The 26,635-nt window shown below is 33.8% G+C and overlaps 2 protein-coding genes across 3 annotated transcripts in view; both read left to right on the top strand.

The window, feature by feature from the left end:
• Positions 1-26,635, top strand: part of LOC124536811 — an 86,324-nt gene that overhangs the window by 54,552 nt on the left and 5,137 nt on the right. For both annotated transcript variants that reach the window (XM_047113423.1, XM_047113424.1), the window contains exons 2-4: positions 6,370-6,549; positions 23,155-23,315; positions 25,303-25,405. In XM_047113423.1, the coding sequence (XP_046969379.1) occupies positions 6,370-6,549; positions 23,155-23,315; positions 25,303-25,405 (444 nt within the window). The remainder of the gene's footprint in view (positions 1-6,369; positions 6,550-23,154; positions 23,316-25,302; positions 25,406-26,635) is intronic.
• Positions 14,990-16,405, top strand: LOC124536812. The gene is made up of 2 exons (XM_047113425.1): positions 14,990-15,150; positions 15,735-16,405. The coding sequence occupies exons 1-2, from the start codon at positions 15,070-15,072 to the stop codon at positions 16,332-16,334; spliced, it is 681 nt and encodes a 226-aa protein (XP_046969381.1). The 5' UTR covers positions 14,990-15,069; the 3' UTR covers positions 16,335-16,405.

The following is a 26,635-nucleotide window of genomic DNA, read 5'->3' on the forward strand; positions in this document are numbered from 1 at the left end:
TATAATTCATCTCGTGCTCGGCGGTGAAGCAAAACATCCTGAGGAAACCTGTATGTGTCAAATTTCATCGAAATTCTGCCACATGTGCATTCCACCAAAGCGCATCGGAACAGCTTGGTGGAACATGTTCCAAACCCTCTCCTTAATGGGAAAGGAGGCCTTAGCCCAGCAGTGGGTAATTTACAGGCTGTTACTTTACTTTATTTTAATTTACTTTACTACACAATTATTGTTATTTTGTGTGCTTTAAGGATTTATAAAGAGTATCAATACCAGTATATTATGTAAGCAGTCATGAGCGAAGCGTTGCTTTTCCCGTTACGCTTAATAAAAACAAACTCATCATATTGACGCCTTTGAATTAAACTCCCTTGGAGTTGTAAAGAGAAGTTTTCTTAATGAAGGCAGTAGTTTTAATGAATGCAAGTTGTAATTAAGTAGACTTATATCAAGATGCTATTAAGTTTGTGACTTAAAGATAGAAATTTTTCTACTTGTTATTCTATCTACATTTTTATCAACCTACAAACTACAATTTGCATTTTTTTATGCTATTGGTTGGTGGACGAGCATATGGGCCACCTGATAGTAAGTGTTCACCACCAAAGACAATAGCGGTATAAGAAACATTAACCATTCCTTTCATCACCAATGCGCCACCAGGCTTGGGAACTAAGAGGTTATGTCCCTTGTGCCTGTAGTTACACTAACTCACTCACCCTTCAAACCGGAACACAACAATACCAAGTACCTACTGTTGTTTGGCGGTAGAATATCTGATGAGGCCTTACTACCAAGAAAATTTAAATCCGCCGGTTGTTGAGAATGCAAATTATTCATTATTACAATTATTTTAATTAATTCTGCATATTATATGAAATACACAAATATAAACTTCATTCAAGTAGACTTTTATTGACACTTTTGAATCGTCATTATCCAAGTTTATACGAATTAAAATACAATTTAATTGAATGTGAAATGGGTTGCAATGCGGATTATAGCGAAATAACACTCAAATTATTATTTATTCTATAAAATTGGCGATTAAAAACTCCGAGCTTTTTTGTCATTAACATAATTATTTATCGATTAAATTTATAGCAATTAATTGGTAAACCTAATGAGAAAACAGACTTATTGTGAATAGAGATTAAATCTATATCATTTGAAAGTTTGTACAGTCAGAGTAAGAAAACATTCGTCAGTTTTCAAATTCATTCCTTTATCGAGTCTTAAACTCTTAGTATCTTTTGAATCTAAATACGCGACGCAATATGTCATTCTCGATCGATAAAGCAGATTATCGCTCATAGTGAGCACACGAAAATGGATCTTAAGGTGACGAACCTTTTCTTACCCCGACTGTACAACAGATCTGCAAAATATTACCCGTGAAGGTACTTGGAAGGGCTTTGTTGAAGTCTGTCTAGGTGGGTAAACCGCTCATCATATATTCAAACGCCAAAGATCAATACTAAGTATTGTTTTGTTTGAAGGGTGAACCAGTGTAACTACAGTCAAAGGGACATAATATCTTAGTTTCCAAGGTCAGTGGATACTATTAGGAGGCATATTTGCCAGTCAAACTACCTATAAGCTATGAAAAAGATAACAGTGATTTCGTTTTCATCTCTTACCATTCAATCGATTGGATAGGCTATCACCTGCCTCCTATAGTGGGAGAAACAGCGCGTGGAATATAGTTGTTTTGGTATATTAAATAAATAGTAAATATAATTCCTGCGTGTAAAGTTCGTGTAATGTATAATATGTGTGGTACATGGTTAAGTATCCCGGAGGCCATTAAATCATTCCTTACAACGAAGTTAATGTTTGCTTTGGAATTTCAAATGTCTCTCACGTAGAAGCACTTTGTGTTCGTAAATAAAATCTAATAGAGATTTTTCCTTTTACCTCGTTTTTGAGTAAGATGGAAGAACGATACGTGACTCTAGATATGAAGTTATTGCAATGTTTAGTACTAGTGGTCACGGCTTTGCTCGCGTTTAAGATGGTAGTTGTCATGTGTCAAAAAACTAGTCCTTCCTTGGGTTTCAACTTTGCTTTATACCAAATTTCATCAATTTCTGTTCTTTGTTTTGTACGAAAGAGCGATAGATAGGTTGAGTTATTTCGCATTTATAATATTGGTGTAGATTTAAGTCGGCCTTTTCCCTCTACCTGTATCTGAGCTAACTTCTACTAAACTCAGTTTTCACTAAAAGAAAGTTTCGTTGATATATTTTCTGAATGTTTTGTAGAAAGTTGTTAAGATACTTTACCCAAATAATATTCGTATACTTACACGTTCATGCAAAAGAGTGGGAAAAATCCACAAAGTAGGTACTTTACATTTTCTACCTCGCACAACCACTCTGTGGAACCAGCTTTCGCCGGCGGTTTTTCCGAACCGATACGATTTGGGAATCTTTAAATAAGGAGCGGCAACGTACTTGCAAGACCCCGGTGTTGCATGCAGATGTTCATGGTCGGTGGTGATCGCTTTCCATCAGGTGAGACTTCTGCTCGTTTGCCAACTATAACATAAAAGGAATAATTCAACATAGTATAATAATGGAGGTCTTAAAAAGACCTACGGAAAAGCCCGTAATAGTTTCTACCTATCTTTTAAGTTTAATTACGAAAGACTTCTTATTTACTGCAAATTAGTTTTAAAAACAAAAGATTATTCGCTAATCTATTTTCTCCTTATTATTAATGCTCACTCAGATATAAATTTTTGGTTTTTTTGGGTATTTCATATAGATTAAAATGTTCTCTTACATTGTAACATTCAAATTAATACTTGAGACATGAGTGATTACAAATTATGTGGAATGAAAAAAATCCCTGCGGAATGGCTGGGTGGATGAATGGCCGTGACAATAAAACCTTGCCAGTTCAAATTATCCTTATTTGAATACATAAGCCGTGGATACAAATTGATCCATGTTTCACAATGACATCACTTTACATGCTTTTATCAACAAATAAATAAACAAACGTTACAATATAAACAGGATTAATATTTTGTTGCTATACGCACTTCCATTTTATTATTAACTACCAATCCGCCCGGTTTCGCACGAGTGCAATGATATTAAATATTCTACAGAATGTCTTACAACGTTCACAGCTTATACAAGTTGCTATGTTCCCGCGTTTTAAGCCTTTAATAACTTCGAGGATAATCATTTAAATTAACTACTTTATTAAATTAAATTAATAAAGTAGTAAATTTACTTCTTGAAACACTCTGTCTATTAAAAAAATCGTATCAAAATCCATTCTGTAATTTTAAAGATCTAAGAAAAGAAAAAGAAGATAATATGAAACCGTGTGATGCAGAGAAAGATTACTAGTTTAAAATAAGTTACTGATGGTATATGAAATTTAAATTTAGAATAAAATGCAACTGAAATAAAAAAAAATGTATTCCAAGACCGATTCCGGTCAAGTCGTTGGGGAAAAGAACACATATGATTTATATTCTTTAAACACACACTCACATAGCTTGTTTATTTCTAACTATTAAGAAATACAATACTTACAATAGATTTGCCGTACTTTTGTTTTCTTACCAATATACGAGTATATCATATTGGCAACATTTAACCTTTTCATTAGTTGGATCAGTTCCAGAAATATTTTCTACAAAAGATATTCGAATATCGAATCCAATAAGGAATTAAATTAGTACGTCTCCACTTAGGTAATTGATAAGTCTACAAAGCTCACGATAACTTGGTCTGGTATGGTCTTGATAGTTATGTGCATTTCAACTCGAACAACTGGTTTTACATTACGACGGACTTGTTCTTGTAATGATAGATACACTTTTCTCAGAAGTATATGAGTATGCTGACACACTAAGTTTTCTTTGATATGAGTTAATTTTTTCGTACAGCAGGACAAGCTTCGAGATAAATTCTCCCATTAACAGAAGGTGGCAAATGCTCTTATGTTTAAGATAAGAAGTCATTGACCTTGCTCGATTAAACGATAGTAAATATGCCCTTTATACGGAGGATTTCAGAACCCCTGTGTTCTGTGATTGAAGATAATGTTACATGTCTGTTCACCGCAACTTCTCGTGCAAAACTTATTTGTTAGACGGCAGCGGTGATGCTTACTTCTACAGATTGTCCATAGACCAATTTTAAATTCTAAATAAGACTAAACATCTATTAAAAACCTGGCACCCGGTCCATGACTGGTTCAAAGCCGTTCACGGGTTGATTTGAACTATGATGATTTCAATGCGTGACCTACATTACCTTCTAACCGCAAGCTGTACCTGTTAATTGAATAAGACATCATTAACAAAACAGTATTTCCAATAGGATTACTTAATATGCTTTAAATAATATTAAAAAATTAAATTAAATTTTAAATTTCCTGAGATCTAATAGGATTGGAATATTGCCAAAAATATAATGGAACGACAAATTTATTTTGCAAAAATATAGCAATCATAAAAATATTTTAATGAAGTTTTGATTCTATCAAATAATTAAATAATTAGAATAACTTAAAACAATTTACAATGTCAATTTAAATTTGTATAAAATTGTAGTTTAAATAATTAAAAATTTTTAATTCCTAATATCTTCATTAGACAAAATTTTTGGCTACGATGACTAATTACTGAGGATAATACATGCATTTATAGTTGTTATATTTAGTTTTGTTTCATTAAAATCCTATATTAATTATAGAAGTATTATCCTTACTTGTTGATTGTGAAATTAATAACTAGCACCAGTTCGGAATAAAAAATACCCTAAGTAAGCAATAATGGACGAGAGAACTTCACGGGATTTTTTGGCCAACAGATTCGACAAAACCATAGAGAGATCTAGAGTTATGCCTTTTTGGCTGGCTTTCTATGATACGGAAATGAATATCTTAACTTCGGAATATGAAATACATTTTGTCTCAAAAAGAAATCAGAATATTTGAGTTTACTTTTCAAAACTGACTACTTTTAGACATATAAGTATATAATTCCCATATACACTTAAATGTCTAAAAGTATAAAAAAATATCATTATAATTTCGGGCAGAAACACCTGATATCTGTGGAGAGGTATCGACGAGGTATCATAATGTTATGATTCTATTAGAGGTTGTCTTTTCCAATATAAGTGGGGCTCTTGTTACAATGTTCGCGAATCGTTTGCGTAACGGACTTAGAAAAAGAATTAACGAGATGATCTAGGATTAGGGCTTCGTTAATCTCACTGCAGTTGGCAACGAATGGCTGAACTCCTATTTGCGCCGTATTCAGACTCTTCAATGACTTTAACTGCTGGAATAAACTGTTATCTGTTTCATTGTATTGCTTTTCAGATATTTAAATGCTATAAAATTTTTGGAGCGAATAATATAACGTCGTTTTAAGGGTTCTTAAAGTGATATAAATGGATATATTTAGTTTTAAGTCGTGTATCTATTTGTACAGCTCGCGGTCGGTAGTCCGGATAATCGCGTATCTGTATAACTGAGGGCCGGATAATCGAGTTTCTACGGTAAATTAATGTAAATTATTTGCTTCTATTCATTATCTAAAATAAAATTCGCTACCGGTATTGTAATAAGTGATAATACCGTCTTTGCGTACTATTTTTCCTTTTGATTATTACATGAGTTTGCTCTTATGATGTACAATTAAAAATTAATAGCAACTTTAATAAATCATACTAGGTGGCAATAAGGCCTAGTGCACGTGTGCAAACCCGAAAATCCTTACATTTTTCGTCCGTTCCGAATATTCTGATAGAAGGGTCAGTCAGTTTCGTTTTACTAAGTAGTAAGAAAATAAATTATGAAAACGCCGTTGTCTTATAATACAAAACTCAGTGAATGGAACTGAATTGGTTTGAACTGTGGCCTTTGGTTTCACATGTTTTCTATAGAACGTGCCAAATTGACTCTCAAAACGATACAACGATTTATCAATAGAAATCTTATTTAAACATAAATAATTATTATCCATTCTTTCAAATGCAAATAAAGTTATTTACGATTATTTAAATGATTTTCAAACAAAAAAATATTGTTTGATTCTGAATAATCTCCAAAGCGACTGAACCAGTTTGCCGAGACTGGCTAATAGATGACTAATATTGTAAGGAGTAATTTGGCCTACTTCTATTTAAAAAAAAAAAAAAAAAAAACGATAAAGTATTACTAAAAAAACCTCACAGGACAAACCCTTTCAGACCTAGCAGGAACTTTATATATTTCTCATTTTTTGTCATTCTGTGTTTAATTTTACAGTCTAAATCAATCTTATTATTAGCGTAAAAGATATGAACCAAAATACTTCAAAATTGTTTAATGTCTAATAATTTTCTGTTACAGGTAGTATTTTCTCATTGGGCAAAGTTCTCAATTTCTTCCCTGTGGGCGGTGAGAAGGAATGCCAGCCCTCTGGTTTCACTATCGCGAGAGCAGGGATCTGTCTCAACCCGTACGACTGTCGCCAGAGAGATGGAAAAGCTTCTGGTGACTGCGCTCATGGGTTCGGCGTGTGCTGTGTTTGTGAGTTCAATTGACTTTATTTTATAAGTTTTTATTCAAGTATTAGTTATCTCTTAATTTAATCGGTTAATACTCGTATGTATGTATAGTGCCAAGATGGCTCATTGGATAGATCGCATCTTCACTAAATATTTGTGATTTGTAAGAAGAGCTTTGTAGGTATTACCCAATTCCTCATCTGAAATGCTATGTAATACAATATTTTGGTTCTTAAGGTCGATAAAATAATGGTGAAATTTTGAATAGTTTATGTTTTAAAACGCCAATACCCATGGACGGTGGTGACGATATGTGTCATAAATGCCAATCATATTAAATTAAAAAAAAGTAAGCGGCTTTCTTTAGGTAAGTCGTGTTTTCAGGTGCCTAACTTGTTTTTGAGTTGTGTTATTTACACTTCTCAATCGTGATTTCCACTGAGATTCGAGTTTGATTTTATAGGATAAGTTTATTTAATTTTTAATGAATTATTTATCTATTGAAATGGTTTGCATGAAGTTTATTATAATAATTAAGTAAGCACTTGAAAGCCATTGGATTTATTGTCCATTGTGGCTTTGAATCAACGCAATAATATATGGTTAGTTTTCATACAATTTGACGCAGTTGCGGTATGTATGTCCATAAATATCTGTCATCTAAATTGACAGTGGGTTCATAAATAAAACAATATTCGAAAGTATAAATCAGAACTCGGCAGATGTAGATCCAGTAAGCCGTCTGATCCTCTGACCTGATCTGGGTTACCTTTATGTACATATGTATGCGTCCGATCTGGAAATTAACTAAATCGAACTCATTTAATTTCAAATGGAGGAGGGCTGGTTCGTTTTTTGCCCAGAGGATCGGAATTGCGCTTCAACGGGGAAATGCTGCTAGCATTCTTGCCACCATTCCACGCGGTCAAGATTTATACAGTAACTAGTTTTAGTTCATATTTGTATATATATATTTAAGTATTTAATGTTGTTAATTCTTATGTTAATAAAGATTGTTTTGTTTAAAAAAAAAAAAATCTAATGTAAATATGTATATTCAATAAAGAACTATTATTTCACTTCAAGAAGAAACTCTTGAGAAAATCGATAGCTGAAAAACTCTCAGAAACTCAGCGGGATTATCGTATTTTTTGTTCTTATCTTGTCATACGTTTACACAGATTTAGATAAAATAGGGAATTATTAATATCGACATATATTAATTAAAAGATGCCCTGCGCTGCATTTGCACTGGATTTTCTGATGAATTTTTGATGGATATTGATGTATCGAAACTCAAAGTTACATCAAAACTTAACTAAAAACACTCACCTAAAAAAAATTAACTATATTTATTTATTGTTATCAATAATCGAACAACAAGAGAATAATATATATCTTATTATTTATAATTATTCTGTACATTTGTTCGTGATTGCACTTCTCCTAAACGTAGGGCTCGATTTCGACGAAATTATTGCTAGTATATAGATATATTCAAACTGACAATTTTTGAAAAGGATTATTCGGTAAATTCAGGTAATCTGTTAATTCGATTTGAACAAACATATCAACGATCACATTAAAACAATACAGAAATTCCATTATCAACTACTCGTTCTCAATCCAACTAAAAGTTTTCCAATCTAAGAACAATTCACGCGCTCCCGAAGTTGCGGTGAACGACACCGCAGAGCTGAATACCTAATAAATCTACTCTTAATACACTATTGTTCTTGGATAGGATTTGTGCTAACAGCTGTTTTGAGAGCTATTTTTGAAATTTATGCTGCATTTAACAGCAGAGAAAGAGGATGACCAAAAGAGATTTTAAAAATCGAATCTATTTTTTTTAAGAACGCGAAGCATGTTCCGGTCTTAAAAATATTAAATATTTCGTTTCGGGTATTTATTTTATCATATAACTAGTAAGTACCAGATTCGTACAGGTATATTCTATGCCTAATACTTGACGTATGTATGACGTACGTGAGCCTTTGAAAGATTCTGTTCAAATCAAATCAAATCTATACTTATATTATAAATGTGAAAGTAACCCTGTCTGTCAATTTGATGAATTTTGGTGTGAAGCTAAATTAAACTCCAAGGAAGGACGCTACTTTTGTCTGACACATAACAATCAACCTCCTAAAACGCGAATGAAGCCGCGGGATACAACAAGTCAAATTATATTTTATTCAAGTAAACTTTTACAAGCACTTTTGAATCGTTATTTAACCACTATACTTAGTAAACCTACCATCGGTCCTGGAAGTAGATTCTACCAAAAAGAACTGGCAAGGAACTCAGTAGCTCCTCTTTTTCATCATTTAAAAATCATGTCTGTTAAATACAATTATATTTGTATGTAATATATCCTGCCTGGATGTCAACAAGTATTAATTCCACGCTTTTTTATTGTCTGAATAATCGCGTTTTAAATGCCTTTTTTACCAATGTATATTCTACAAAAGATTTGAATTTATGAAGGAAGTAAAGGAAAATTTGATACACCATAATGGCTCATGATCATTGACATTGTAAACAAGTTTCATATCAGGTTTTGAAATTTTTCTTGCAGTACTTTGCTATGTTTTGGTCATTTAATTTCGATTGCCTTGAGCTTGCTTGCATTTGTATTGTTCTTAATTTTAAGATTGAATAATATAATTGTTCGAATATTCTACTCTGTATACAATGTATTGTTTAAGTTAGAAAATGTTTAAACAATATACAATCGAAGTTGTGGAGAAACAGTTGAGTTCAGAACAAGTGTAAGAATTGTTGAGTTTCAGTTAATTGGTAAAGATATTGCATTGTTTAGACTTTACTTTCAAAAAGACGAAGTTTTATACATTCACAATTCTATTAATTAATTTCCTCGTAAAAATGTTTTACAAATCTGACTTTTCATAATGTTTTCGTTTATCAACATTTACCGACTAAGTTTATAATTAGGTTAATTTATTTGTACCTAGATGTGCAGTTTATCGCACAAGTAATACACGGAAAACTTATATACTGTATATCTTTTTCCTACACATTACTCTCGTATCTCACGTAATAATATGTGTCTTACTAAAATGCGTCCTTAAAAATTTTGTGTAAATTCTTGCCCTAGATCGATTTTCTTATAACGTTTTTTAACTTACTATATAGTAGAAAACAAAGACGTTTCCCGTCTGTCGTCTGTACGTCTGTCTTTAAAATTACACAACAGCCTATGATATTTTTTTTAAGTAGATAGAGTAATTTGAGATCCTCATCTCGACTTACTCCATCTACACTAACCCCTCTAACCCCTCGGTCATATTTAAAACACATGTATAATATAGTAGGAAAAAATTGATAATTTGCTGGAAATAGCGGTTTGTATTGTCTAATGAAAAAAGCTGTGAACGTTTGTGTATCAAGACATCTGTTGTATATTTAGAATCAGCATTGTACCTTGGCGAAGCCGGGGCGGGTTCACTAGTTGATAATAAACAAAAACGCTTCTTTAACTAAACATCAACTACAGCGGATGATAAAGACTGTAGGATCTACGAAGAAAATAGTGCAGGGTGAAAGTGTGTCTGCAAACACTGTCAATTTTTCTTTCTTAAACATAGACTTCCTTCCTTTATTTCTAACTATTCTATCTATTCCCTCTCTTTTAAATGCAACACATTTCCTTTGTGTTTTTATAAACGCACACACAGATCCCGTTATATTTCCGCGTAGTGCCGTAGATTAGCTGGCGTTGCCGAAATCGTTCAGGAAGATATCATCATAATTAATTCGATTCAAGTAAAAACAATACACAACATAAATCATCGAGAAATATGATAACGACACTCCGTTCTGACAGGCATTCCGTTATGAAGTTTAATATTAAGGTACGCCAACCTTATTACGAGATATCAAGTAAATACACGTATGTTGAAGAAACCAATTATCCTTCTTTTTACTAACTTTAAAAAAGGTAGAATTCTTGTCTGTATGTTCCCAATGTCTAGGTCCATACGAAATTATGATAAGTGTTTTTGATAATATAAGGTATATGTGCCTCCTGATGGTAAGTAATAAACATAATCTATAGACATTAATCAATCCTGGGAACTAAGATTTTATGTACCTTGGCAGCACAAGAATACTAAGCACTGCTGATAGGCGGTAGAATATCAGATGAATGCCTCATATCTACCCTGATGACCTCGCACTAAGCTACCGAAAATTCAATTGAGGATTTGCCAGACCTTAATGCCAACTCGGATCAATGTTGGAAATTATGTTATTGTATTTCTTCTCGTGTTTTAATTTTAAGCAATACAAACCACCAACCTGGAGCTGAGATGGCCCAGTGAGCTTAGATGGCCCAGTGCCCACCGCTGATTCATGTGCTTAAATTGGACAATTTAACCGATGATTGCAGGTTCAAACCCAGGCAAGCACCACTGTTTCATGTGCTTAATTTGTCTTTATATTTCATCTCGTGCTCAGCGGTGTAGGAAAACATCGTGAGGAAACCTGCATGTGACAAATTTCATAGAAATTCTGCCACATGTGTATTCCACCAACCCGCATTGGAACAGCGTTGTGGAATATATTTGAATCCTTCCCCTCAAAGGGAGAGGAGGCCTTTAGCCCAGCAGTGGGAATTTACAGGCTGTTGTTGTTGTTCCTTTGAGTATCAGCTAATTGGTAAAAAAACAAATATCTTAAAATTAAATTCAGTCAGTTAGATAAACTCACAGAGCTATATTCGCTACATAGCATATGTCTGCACATATCATATATATAATATATCTCTGTTATTTTATTAATGTAAATGTTTGGTTTAATACTGAATACATTGAGTTTAATATTTAATATTAGCCAATGTTAATTAACGGTAGAATAACAAGTCCTGCCTATTGTGAGGAAACAAAGCATCGATTGAATTTCTATACAATAGTATTTTATCCATAACGGTTTGAAATAATTGCATGATTAGTTGACTATTGAACATTGAATAAATGCCTCATTAGTCAAGTGGTAGGATTATGAAAGCTTATATATGTAGGTTGCTATTTAATAATAACCTTTATATATATATTTTTTACATTAACAGCCTGTAAATTTCCTAGTGCTGGGCTAAGGCCTCCTCTTCCTTTAAGGATAAGGTTTGAGCTGCTGCTCCAATGCAATAATTTTACAGATTATCGCTCATACTGATAGATCGCATACGAAAATAGATCTTAAAGTGACGAACCTTTTCTTACCCCGACTGTATATTAAAATCTTCATCAGCAAAGGAATCTGGGAGTTAGTGCTTACTCGTAAAACCATCAACCTTGGGAACAAGAAAGTCTTATGCTTGTATTTACACGGGGTATTTCACTTTAAGAAAACCTAACCAAACTGAGTAAATAGGTTGTTTTGTTTTGTGGCAGAACTAGTGATGAGTTCTTGCCAAACTTTTATCATGGAATACATAATAGCCCTCATGTCCTGCATAAGTGGATCGCAGCTGTCGTGGAAATCGGTCAGGAGGACAATATCAGTACTTTACTAACAGCTCTTAAGAAAAACCCACGACAGGTTTTCTTAAGAGCTGTTTGAATTGAGAAACCATAAAGGCCTACTTTTATTACTTTATCCGTTTATTTATTTATGAGCGGAGATAACCCAGTGGTTGAATTATGTAACTTCTTTATTTAATTAGAAGATTGGATTATTAGCGATAAAAATAAAAATAGCATTATTACATCTCCATCGAATTGTAACCCTGCCCCCCACCCCGCCCCGCTTAAATTATTAACAAAGATCACTCAGGAATAACGTAACTTATTACCCGTGAAGAAAAATCCAAATTTTATGATTACCTCCTACATACAAAACAACACATTTATCTCTTCATAATATTATTTTCAATTTTATGCACTTTTTGTTGACACTACATTCTATCAAACTTGTACAGTTGATTATTGCCTCAGCAGCTCTACGACTTCAATTTGCTATGATTACTGAATTCAATCATAAGTCATAAAGTCTGTGAGCTCATGTTATGAAATATACTTTATTAACGGCACACGCTATCAAGCGTAATGATTTAACATCGCATGCCGAAGTGAAAAGCGAACGTTATTCTGTATAATTGATTTTGTATACCTCACTGGCTACCCGTAACGTGCATCGTGGTGCAGCACATTAATGGTAATTACTGTTCACGAGATAGCCCGAAGGTTGAATATGTGAACTTTAGCCGAAGATTGTGAGTTCAAATTGAATTTTCACTGAGAACAGAATGTGCGAATATAAACCGATATGTTCGAATAATACACGAACGCGACGTTAGAGTTGCCGAGGCTGTCTTTCTAATCGAGAGCGGGGCAGTGCTTTATTTTTACTTATTAATATAGGTTCAGAATGAAAAATCAATGATCACGACACCCAAGATTTAATTCCGCAAATTTAAAACATGCTTTATTAGGTATAGTATTTATGTCTATAAAAATAAAGTGTAGACAGTGCTAGCTTTGCCGATACTCCGATGTTAAAAATGTTTATAAAATCGTGTAGTGTCCTTCTGCATGGAGGAGCTTTACATTCTTTGCTGTCGATTTATGGTACACAAATTTGTACGTGCGTGCTTGCTATACTTACAGTATCGGGTAGGACGGAAAACCGATATGCCCTGAGAAAGATTAATTGCAAAAACCAATGCTTAACGTGATTACAGAGGAACAAGAGCACAGCCAACTTAGAATTATTTTATAAAAAAACAACCGACCCGCCCGGCTTCGCACGGGTGCAATGCCTATGTTGTTTTTGTATATAATACATGTATTATATACAAAAATCATCCTCTTGAATTACTCTATCTATTATAGAAAGATCTAAGCGTACACAGGCTTTTACCAGGAGGCTTTTACCCTGAGGGGTCCACAAATTAAAATAGTTTAATTTACTTTAATTTCCTAAATTTGTTGCTTATACAATTTATGTTTATGGAATAAATAAAGCTATTTTATTTAATTTAATTTATGAAGCATACACAAGGACAGACAACGGTAAGCAACTTTGTTTTATACTATGTAATGATTATCACATATCGGTCCAACCCGAATTCAGAGTCCGAACCGTTTCGGGATCAACCTTATAATCAAGCTAGTACAATGAGCTAGTTAAATTAATTTATCATCTATATCCTCAACGTATCAACCATTATCCATATCCATTGAACATACGTCAACCCATCAAACCCTTCTAACATACGTGTATTATATAATTTCAATCAGATATGCTTCTCCTTACCGCCGTGTCATGTGTCAATACATTATCGTTTACCTATTTGTAACGATTATACGCGATCGTTCTTAATGAGTTAATATTAAAGCCCGTGATATAAGGGAGCGATGGATTTGTTCTCTCCTGCGTTAGTGTATTAGGGACGTTCGTGTCTACAATATGTCTTAGTGTGCGTGTATGACTACTGTTTGAATAAAGAACACCAATTAGTTTTTTTTTTAAGTTACGCTGATAATTGAACGCAAAGGCATTAGTGAACAGATCTATGTATATGATTCATGTATAGTACGACACAAGTTAGATGTAGAATCGGCAAAATTCGTAAAACCGATCACATCCGAATTAAGTACGCTATCCCAAATTATCAATATTTATTTCTTATGTGAATATGATCTTTACGCAAACGTAATAACTTGTAATATCTTATGACCTAATATATTCGTCAATTTGTCACGACACTGACGCGAGAATCTATAGCGACGAATAGCGTCGAATGGCGCGATGGCAAGCTATTTCTATTGGTTGCGTAAATCGGCAGTAGGTATCGCTTTTATTGAATTTGCCGATGCTACATCTAATTTGTGTCGTACTATACATGATTATATGTACATGATTTCCGCAGTATTCAAAGTTTAATAGGAAGTTTGTAATACAGAGAAATAATCAATATACGACAGGACTAAACTATTTTATAAAAGTTAGGCTAGGTTGTGGCGTAGTGTTTGGAACGCGTGCATCTAAATCGATGATTGCGGGTTAAAATTCAAACAAACTCGCTAAATTTACAAATACTTAAATTGTGAAACATCCGAAATTCTGTCACACCACCAGCCAGCAAAGGAAGAAAAAGCTTTAAAGGCTGTTATTAGTCAATTCCAATCTCATAATAAATATAGTTAAAAAAATCTTAAATTTGCATATTTTATTCGATTAATAAATAGCTCTGTTATATAATACTCTATAAACGTTTCTTGATTAATCCAGTTAACTGCTTAAAACCATTTAAATTTTACTTCAGAAGTTCCCGTTACAAATTCGCCGACATTCAAGAAACCATTTTTTGCTCTCTCCGTTATAAATACCAAAGATTATTCAATATTTTTTTTTTTTTTTTGGCGGGTAGACGTGGAAAAAGACAGACATACATTTCGAAGCTCTATTTTTATTTAATTTTTATTCATTGCAAAAGTACATATGTTTTAAAATTTACATTACCTTCGTATAAGTAGGCTATCACTACACTCACACACAAGTTTTCAACACAAAAAAAATGGACACTCCTGTTGAACAGCTGGTCAAAAGTATGGAGGAACTTTCTTCAATGTTTAGCCAGAGGATGGGTGAGTTTGAAATCAAATCAAATCAAATCAAATCAATTTTATTCAAGTAAACTTCACAATGAAGCGTTTTTGAATCGTCAATAATCAAATACTACCACCGTTTCGGAAAGCAGCTTCTAGCGAGAAGAAACGGCAAGAAACTCGCATAGTTGCTCTTTTCAAATAAACACATTTACAATGCTGTTATTGACAATAATTAGCGTCCTATGATGGAACCCGAGCCTAACTCCAGGCGTTTCTTTCTAAAAAGTACTCTTTTAATGAATAGTATGATTTATTTATTAATTTAGTCTTAATAATATTTTTAAATTTTGAAAATGGTAAATTGATTATATTTTCCGGTATCTTATTATATATGCGTATACCATTGCCCAAAAACGTTCTATTTACCGTATGCAAACGGAAACTGGGGGTTACAAGTTTATTCTTATTTCTTGTATTAATAGTATGTACATCAGCATTGATAGAATAATTTTTAATATTCTTTTGTATAAAGATTATATTATCATAAATATATTGTGAAACAGCCGTTAATACACCTATTTCTTTAAATTTTTCGCGTAATGATGTCCTGGAGCTAATATTGTAAATAGAAAAGAACTTAATACCAGCCAGCGCCTCTGCTTCTACTAATCCTACAATTAAGTCGCTATCCGCCGAGTTCTACGCATTTAAGTCCCTTGTATGGAAATCTTTGGGCCTACTTAAGGCCCAAATAGAGCTTATCGCCATGGGTTTGGATCGCATGGAGACTCACAGTCGCAGGAAGGTTCTTCTCTTCCATGGTGTCAAAGAGGAACAAGGTGAAGACGTCCTCAAGAAAACACTAGGGGTATTAACCGGCCATTTGAAGTTGTCTGATGCTACACCTGAACTAATTGACTCCTGCCATCGCTTGGGGGTGAAGAGGGATGCTTCCCGGCCTATCTTAGTTCGATTTGCCTCCGTACGCTTTCGCTCCAGAGTATGGAATGCCAAGACGGCACTCAGGGGTTCTAAAATAACTCTCTCAGAATTCCTGACAAAGGCCCGTCAAAGTATCTTCATAGAAGCTCGCAAACACTTTGGGATGAAGAAGTGCTGGTCAGCAGAAGGCGAAATAATCATCCTTCTTCCCGACAACTCTCGTAAGAAGATTTCTGCATTGTCCGAGCTCAAACAATTAGTCGCCCAGTATCCAAAGGGCAACAAGTGAACTCCGGTACTTTGTAGGTTACATTTAAATTTAGTCGGTTTATATGACGATGATACTGACGTTTGCATTGCAGGGTATAGTTAATTTCCGTTTTGTTTATTTTATGTTATTAACTATTTTACTTTATAAATGAATTTTATAATTTTATTTTTTTACTACCTTATCTTAATATTGTTAAAGAGTGACAACTAACAACTCAATGTTGAATGTCAAACGTCATTGTTTTTAAGTCTGGATTCGAGTCTTTTGAGCCGTAAGATTATCTGTTAATTTTTATTCTTTTTATTTTTTGTTTCTTCTATAATTTTCATTTATATCTACTAACTTGTTATATCTTAAATTTTAACACTTTCTTTATTTTTTGTTTGTTTTAGTTGTGTTCATTTTGAAGTGTAAAATCATTTTTTTTTCAGTCAACTTATGCCTGAGGTTTGTGTTTCGAATTAGTTGTTATTTATTTATTTTTTTTGTTTGTATTTATTATTATTATTATTTTATATTTATTTACTTTATATTATTTTTATTCATATTATAATTGATATAAGTATATATTTTAAGTTTAATGATTTTAGATGAAGAATATTTTTCTTGCTCGTCAGATGAATTCTTGAGTATCTCGACTAGTAGTAGCAACACCTCGTCATCGGACTCAGAACCACTTGAAGTGAAGCTGCCAAAAATATTTAATAATCCTAATCTCCTATCCTTAGTGCATATTAACGCGCAGAGCTTAGTTGCTCACTATTCCGATCTTCTCACTTCCTTCAGCAACGGCGTGGTTGACGGAATTCTGGTGTCTGAAACCTGGTTAAAACCGTCGATTACATCTACTATTTGTGCTCTTCCAGGCTACCAGTTTTTCCGTAATGACCGCACTGATCAGGGTGGGGGTGGCGTTGGGATTTACCTTCGCAGTGCCATTCCTGCCCGAGTAGTTTCTCTTTCCTCCTCAGAAACAAAAGGATTCCTGGAGTATCTTTTCCTGGAGATAGTATTACACCATAAAAAGATCCTGCTGGGGGTATTATACTGTCCAAACGATAAAATTAACTATTTTGACATATTAGAAGGTGTTCTGGAAAATCTCGTCCCTGTGTATGACCATGTCATATGTATGGGCGACTTAAACACTTGTTTATTAAAGAATAATTCTAGAGCACAAAAGTTAAAAACGCTAACGTCATCACTTAATTTAAACATTCTCCCCATGTCCTCTGCGACACACTATTTTCCCAACAGTAGACCAACTCTAATTGATGTAATTGTCGTCTCTAACCCTAATTTTGTCTCCTCCCACGGTCAAATGACTGCTCCATTCTCGTACCACGATTTGATTTTCCTCACTTACAAAGTGCGTCCTACTAAGGTTAGAGGCAAAATTTATCTTCTGCGCGATTTTAAGCATATGGACCTGGATCGTTTGAGAGAGGATGTGAAATGTATTGACTGGTCGTCACTATTATCAGCTAATGATATTAATGCCATGGTTGAGTCACTAACTACTGAGCTGATTAGAATATTTGATAAACATGCACCCGCTCGACCAGTACGGATGAAACATGCACCTGCTCCCTGGTTAACGCCAGTGATCAGAAGAACTATGGCTAAACGTGACAGAGCAAAAGCTCGACATAAAAAACTACCATCAAAGGAAAATCTTGACGAATACAAAAAACTTCGTAACATCTGCAACAGAATGTGTAGGGATGCTAAACGCCGCTATATTCACAGTAGACTTCAGAATACTTCCCAAGCGCAAGTTTGGGGATTCTTACGGTCATTAGGTGTGGGCAAAACCACGGATAGCTTTCAAACTACCGTGGACCTCAATGAACTAAATCAGTACTTCAGCACGCCACCTATAACATTAGATCCTGACACTAAGTCTGCTACACTTTCGTATCTATCTAATCTTGTTCCACCAGACCTGCCCCCTTTCACTTTTGAACCAGTCTCGGAGGAAACTGTTAAGAGGAATGTCCGATCTATCTCCACAAAAGCCATCGGTAGCGATAATCTTAGCCTGGATATGATACTTCCTGTGCTGGAGGATATTGCACCTGTGATCACTCACATTATTAATTTCTCACTTTCGTGCAATATCTTCCCAACACTCTGGAAGAACGCCTACGTTATCCCGCTACCGAAGACCTCCAATCCTTCCTCTTGTTCTCAATACCGTCCCATATCTATACTGCCTATCCTATCAAAAGTCCTAGAATCTATAGTTCACAAACAACTGTACTCCTACTTTACCATCAACAACCTCATGTGTCCTTTCCAATCCGGTTTCCGTCCATCACACAGCACCGTTGGAGCACTGCTGAATATAACCGAGGACATTCGGAATGCTATGGATAACACCAAGCTTACTGTAATTGTTCTGTTAGACTTTAGTAGTGCTTTTAACTCTGTAGATCTTGACATTCTTCTTGGTACCCTCCGAGCGGTTAATATTTCTTCCTCTACCATTGATTGGTTTCACTCTTATCTTTTCGGGCGCCGGCAGTGCGTGAAAACAGAAAATTCATCGTCTGCTTGGTCTAACTTATCTGCCGGTGTTCCTCAAGGCGGCATACTCTCTCCACTTCTCTTTTCTGTTTTCATTAATAACATTTCACGTGTCATCTCTTCTCCCTTTCATCTGTATGCAGATGACTTACAGCTGTATCGTCATTGTCAGTTGTGTGAGTTGTCTGAGACTGTTGACTGCCTAAACGAAGACCTCTTGGCTGTTCAGTTATGGGCCAAATCTTTTGGCTTACTGGTTAACCCTGCCAAATCACAAGCAATGATCATTGGTAGCAGTAGGCTAAGAAGTAAAATTGACTGGCCATCTGTGCCCTGTATCAAGTATGCTGGGGTTCCAATAGCCTATCATGATAATGTAAAAAACTTGGGCCTGATCATTGACTGCAACATGTCTTGGACGTCTCATCTCAACGATGTTAGTAAACGTATGCATTTCACGTTTCACTCTCTCAGACGTCTCCAATATTTTCTCCCTTTCAACACCAAAATTATGCTCGCTCAATCTCTTCTTCTCCCTATTCTCGACTACGCTGATGTTTGCTTTCTGGATGTGACAGAGGAACAGCTTAATAAGTTAGAGCGCTTACAAAATCTTGCTATTCGCTTTATTTTCGGGCTACGTAAGTACGACCATGTGTCTCTTTTCCGCGCTCAACTTAAATGGCTGCCTATCCGATTTCGCCGTGATATGCACATCCTTTCGGTCCTTTTCAATATTCTCACAAACCCTAATATTCCTGAATACCTCAGCTCCCGCCTCAACCTGCTTCCTCCTTCAACCCGCTCCAGGCGTTCTTGTATCACTATGATGCTCGATGTGCCTCGGAGTAACAGCAAATTTCGACTTCAGTCGTTCACAGTACGAGCTCCGCTACTATGGAACAAACTTCCTAAATACATACAGGACAGTACTACTATCGATATGTTTAAAAAACGATTAAGACAGCATTTCCTGACACAAGTTTACCCTTCATCATAAACTTTGATATTAATACGTGTATATCTATGTATATTATATATATCTATATATATCTATATATGTATATATATATTATATATATGTGTATGAATGTGTATTTATATAAATATTTTTTTATAAGTAATTATGTGTGTAATAAATAGAAGTATATTTTTATTTGCTATCCATTATATATAAATATATCAAATCTATCTTATTTTAGTCTGCACTACATTGCCCGCTGATTGACTCTTATCACTCACCTCCATAGGTTGACTGGAAGAGATCTCTTTTAGAGATAAGTCCGCCTTTGCTCATGTTTTTTCTATTTTATTATTTTCTGTAATGTCTTTTTAGTGCAATAAAGAATATATATATATTTCAATGTCAACGCTGTTAAATTAGCTTTGTTCCTCATGTGGTAATAATGAAATAAAATAATGTTAAGTTAACTGTTTTAGGTGTAGTTAATAAGGTATAATAATAAGTTTTAGCAGCATTGAAATGATTATTTACAATATAATAATAATCTATTTATTAATAATATTATAATACATAATTATATATTCTTCTTTTTTTACTACTCTTATTCTTATACCTATTAGCGACCCGCCCCGGCTTCGCACGGGTGTTATGCTGATACTAAATATACTACAGAATGTAAATATTACGACATCACTTTAGAAATTTGTCAAATAATCAGTATTTTTCTACTGTACTATTTATGTATTACACGTATAAAATTTCCTCTTGAATCAGTCTATCTATTAAAACAAAACGCATCAAAATTTATTGCGTAATTTTAAAGATCTAAGCATACAGGGACAGACAGCGATAAGCGACTTTGTTATATACTATGTAATGATGATTATTATATTTGACATTTAAACGTTTATTTTTGTTAGTAAAATTAACATTGTTATATAACATAGGTGTGCATCTAGAGTTGTCTATTTCGAGTGACTTGACACGAAATTGGCGGTTTAGCGGGCATGTTCATCGTTTAGTTTGTGGCTCGACCTGAGAGTGCATTATGTATGATTGTTCATAACTCGACAATAGAACGAAAATTTCAAAGCACATTAAGTATTGTTTTAGATTTTTTATTTTGTCAATAGCATAGCAAAGCTATGAAATTTCATTGAATTTTAATGAATAATTAGAAACATTTACTTACACATTTTAACAAAATAAAAAAACAAAATCAAATCAATTGTCGACCTCCGTGGTCGAGTGGTGTGTACACCGGTTTTCATGGGTACGCCACTCCGAGGTCCCGGGTTCGATTCCCGGCCGAGTCAATGTAGATTATCATTAGTTTTCTATATTGTCTTGGGTTTGGGTGTTTGTGGTACCATCGTTACTTCTGATTTTCCACAAGTGCTATAGCTACTTACATTGGGATCAGAGTAATGTATGTGATGTTGTCTCATATTTATTTATTTATTTAATTTTATTCAAGTTAACTTTAGAATGATCCATTTTTGAATCGTCAATAATTAAATACTACCACCGTATCGGAAAGCAGTTTCTAGCGAGAAGAAAAGGCAAGAAACTTGCCTTGTTGCTCTATTCATGTAATCAGATTTACAATGCTGTTATTTACAGTAATTAGTGTCCTATGATGAAACCCGAGCCTGACTCCAGGCGTTTCTTTCTGAAAAGTTCTCTTTAAATGAATAATATGATTTATTAATTTAGTCTTAATAATCTTTTTTGAAAATTTTGAAAATGTTATATTGATTATATTTCCCGGTATCTTGTTATATATGCGTATACCATTGCCCAATAACGTTCTCATTACCGTATTCAAATGTAAACATGTAGTAGAACAGCAGTTTTGTATTATAACAGTTGGAGATGTTGTTCGGAAAATGTTGACAACTGACTTATGATGAAACGGTATTTTGAAACGTATATCCTATAAATTACAATCAAAGTCGCATATAACATTTTGACATTTAACGCTCGTTTTCTTGATTTTTTGAATATTTCTAAGGACCATCAGCAGTCGCTAGACTTACTTAGAGTATTCTTGCTCTCCTCGTGTAAGTGTGGTCTGTTAATGCAGGAAAAATAAATTCAAACTTCAATTCCTTTACTCAATATAGAAGCATTTTACGTACTTGTTTATTGTTAAAATAAACATCACCACCATTAACGGTTCGAAAATGAAATTACAGGTCAGGTCAGTCCTGAGAAAAACCGGTGAAAGAAAATCGGTGGGTTTTTTTTTATTATTTACAAATATTCGATAGGAAAAGGACTAGCCAGGGTGCGATCGTTTCATTCCCAAGGTGTGCTATCAATAATAAACTTACTGATTGTGTAATAACTAGATGCAAATTTAAATTTTTTTTTAATTTGACAACATCGGCATTTTGAAATTTCTAATAGTTATTTAATCCTTACAGAAGTACAGTGCTAATACTTAACGTTGCTTAATTTAATAAGGTGTATTATTAAATTTAAAAAATATTTCAATGTTTTAAAATATATAAATAATAAATAATTAAATTCAAATGAACATTGAAGTTATATGTTGTGGTCGTAAATCTAAGTGATTTAAGTAACGTTATATGGTAATAACAACGAATGAGCTCTTAACTGTTATCTGATTTGCTTGGCTAACCTCCAGTTTCTAAAGCTTTGATCAAAGTAAATTTAACAAAGTCAGCTTTATCTGAATGTTCATTGGGTAGTGACAGCCGATGACGCAATCGGCGTCCAATGAGCGTTCAGTATTTAGTCAAAATAGTTAATCTGACATTGATCAAAGTTTCAGAAACCGACGATTAGTTTAATAGTACCTATTACATGTTTTTTTTTTTAATTATTTAAATATATATGTTACAATAGAACGTACACGTTGTTTTGATAAAATCCTCTAAAATACATTTTTTTATTATTAAAAAAGCAAATTTATTGTTAAAATACGAATATTTTTCAGTTTTAATCGACGCGCGATCTAATAATTTGATTTAAACACGTATTATTGAAATCGGCCGATCGTATGTAAATATTTCTACATTTTGTTTTTCACTCTAAATCGTCCGACTTCAATAATACGTATTTAAATCAAATTATTTTATTACTTTTTCAGTGATCACTTTGAAGTCGGTGTTATTTTTTAGAAAAAATATTTTATTTTACTCTTTTTAGTGTTATTTTCTGAAAATAGAAATTAAAAATCTTTAAGTAAAAAATGGTTATTTGTTGATTTTTTCAAAAATGTGCACAGTATGTATACACTCTTTTTTTAGAAATAAATAGGTTGGAGGTAACTGGTGGTATAGTATTCGCTATAATCATATTAATTGTTTGTTTCAGTCGAAGTGACCTGCGGGGCAGTGGTGCAGAACAACTTGACGTATTTCATGTCACCTGGCTTCCCTGAACTCTGGACTGGGGAGAAGGAATGTGCCATCAACATCGAAAAGACTCACGGGGGTATCATGCAGTTGAGGATAGATTTCGTACATTTCACTATTGTAAGTACACATTGTGGCAGCCGAAAGGTTTATATAAACTTCGCGTCAAACGCCACAAATATAATGCATTTGGTAGATTGCGAATGAGATTCTTATTCTAAACCTGGAGCATGTTTGTATCGTATTGTTAAACCTTTCTCAATTATTAAATACTCAATTTTTCTAATTAAGACCAGGATACCAATAATGAGCTGAAATGGCCCAGTGGTTATAACGCGTGCATCTTAACCGATGATTATGGGTTCAAACCCAGGCAAGCACCACTGTATATATGTGCTTAATTTGTGTTTATAATTCATCTCGTGCTCGGCGGTGAAGGAAAACATCGTGAGGAAACCTGCATGTGTCTAATTTAATTGAAATTCAGCCACATGTGCATTTTACCAACCCGCATTGGAACAGCGTGATGGAATATGTTCCAAACCCTCTCCTTAATGGGTGACGAGGCCTTAGCCCAGCAGTAGGTAATTAACAGGTTGTTACTTTTTATTTTACTAATAATAGTGCGTTCAAACATATATACTCCTTACGGATATAATATAGATAACTATAAAAAACTACTTTATATTTTAGTTTAGTAGTTTTATTAAAATTTAATATTATTAAAGTAATGCGCTTAAGTAATAATTAAGAAGGGACGGGTATAGTAATAATTAAGAATGATTCGAATTTAGAGCATTTCATACGTTTTAAGAGAACTACTTCAATTACAGGCTAGTCATAGCCAGCATCCCGTAGAAGAAGTAGCTCAAAACAAAACGAGCAAGAAGTTCGTTAGTTCTTCGTCTGGTCCTTTCAGTCGTGGTGGACTGCTGTATTGTTTGTCTACAGATATACTGACTGTATGTGGAAAATATAAAAGTGGCCAAACTAAAAATCTTATTGGCCGCTTAGGCAACATTGGCCGTCAGAGTTGGATGAATATTAAATACACGCTGACTAAAATGTGTTTTACGTAAATAAACAAGCACTCCTACATTAACACAAAGATTTTGTGTTTTTGTTATTTTCCAAAACGTTTCAATGAAAAATTATTTATAGCAACAATCTCGTTCTTTACATAATTAAAAAGTATAATAATAAGAGTTACAAAAACAAACACCAAAGAATCGAAAGAAAAGAAAAGAAACCGTAAAACGCTTACGTTTATTGGTTTATTACCCTTTTTGTTTTTACGGTTTGGTTTCAACAGGAAAAAGTTATGATTTACGAAGCGTCGCATTTATTTGTTTTTTATATATCCACGTTCAATATTTGACGAAAAATTTGAGTTATTACGCACCTTTGGATTGTGAATGACGTATAGTACGACACAACTTAGATGTAGCATCGGTAAATTCAATAAGACCGATTACTGCCGATTTATACAACCAATAGGAAATATTTCCCTATCGTGCCATTCGACGCTATCCGTCACTATAGATTCACGCGTCAGTTCAACCCGAGCAAGCAGGTGTGCATGTAAATCGACGTGTCAAATTGACGAATAAATTAGGTTCTTTGATATTACAAGTTATTACGTTTGTGTTAAGATCATATTCACATAAGAAATAAATATTGATAATTTGGGATAGCTAATCGGATTTACGAATGACGGATTTGCCGATGCTACATCTAAGTTGTGTCGTACTATAAATCTAGCTGCTTATATTTTGACGAAGGATTTGACAATTCGGATTTAATAGTTATAGTTGTCAGCGTGTTTGAAGGTACAGTCAGAGTAAGAAAACCTTCATCAGCTTTCAAATTCATTCCTTTATCTAGTCGTATACTCTTAGTACAGTCTGAAACTGAAGCTGCATATAAAATAAAACTTACATAGTATGATAACTTCATTTCCTAAGTATGATATCTTAAGGTGACGAACCTTTTCTTACCCCGACTGTACATTATACTATGAACTGAGAAAATAATTTATACCCCACTTTCATACTTAAGAACGATTTTGTTTTTTTGTTGAATTTAACATTTCTTATTTTATTTTTAGGGGCAGCCCAATAGAAAAACAGGGGAGTGTGACGAAGACGCGTTGATACTCGGGGAAGGAGCGACGAACTTCACTCTATGCGGACAAAATCACGCACAACACAGTGAGTAACTTTCCAAAAGTAATTTACTTCATTTAATTATTTACTATTCATATATATTAAGAAGTTATCAAATTCAAAACAAACTTTTTTCAAGTAGGCTTTTACAAGGACTTTTTAATCGTCATTTAACAACTATATTAAGTGACGAATCGACCAGAAACTCAGTAGTTACTTTGTTCAACATTTAAAAATACAGTCATGTTAGTTAAATACAATTATATATGTACATGCTTGGTTTAACGTAGAAATATCGGTATGGAAAAAAGAAATAACATATTAACGAAACTAGACTAAATTAGTACGCACAACTAATATTCTGTAATAAGAAGTTACTTCGTTTCTCATTTGAGAAAGTTTGAGGACCGACTTACGGTCATACGGTATTTTGATGCGTATATCCGTTTAATGCTATAATTATTGTAGTCAATATCGCATACTTCCACTTTCTGAAATTTCACGATTTTACTCTGTGGAGGATTATTCTAGGGCTGTAATATTACCAACGCATAGTTTAACATGCTACTTTTGTATGTCCTTTAATTTAGATTATGTATTAAAGGTATTCTTTTTATTGTAATCATACAATGTGTTGTTCCTTGTTTGGCTTTGTGCAAGCCCGTCTGCGTAGGTACTATCCACTTATCAGATATTCTACCGCCAAACAATAGTAATCAATATTGTTGTTTTATTGTTTGGCTGATTTGGTTTGAAGGCTGAGTGAGCCAGTGTAACTACAGGCACTATAGGGGCATAATATCTTAGTTCCCAAGGCTAGTGGAGCATTGCTGATGTAAGGAATGGTTAATATTTCTTACAGCGCCATTGTGTATAGGCCACTTGCTGTCTCTTCCTAATTTTTTTTTCTTTTAATTAAACAATAAAACAGATTAATGGTTATGATAATGGATTAATGATGCAGGTATGAGTTTTTCACTGAAGAAATGCGATAACTGTCTAAAGAGTCAAGTCCAACTATCAAGTCTCCAAAGAAGATAAGGAGTCCTAAAAGACTTGACAGTTTCTTCATAAAAAGTATTATTAGTGTAGGTAATGCGTTTTAAGAATATATATAAAAGGTCTGTGTGAAATAACATGGGAAACTTAATTAACTATAACTACTTAGTTTGCCGGTTTTTTGGCTGTACCTTTGATACAGTTCTATAAAATGACGATTCAAAAGTGCTTGTAAAACCCAGATTGAATTCATGTGTTTTGATTTTAATATATCAG

This window comes from Vanessa cardui, chromosome 17 (assembly GCF_905220365.1).
Source record: "Vanessa cardui chromosome 17, ilVanCard2.1, whole genome shotgun sequence".
NCBI lineage: Eukaryota > Metazoa > Arthropoda > Insecta > Lepidoptera > Nymphalidae > Vanessa > Vanessa cardui.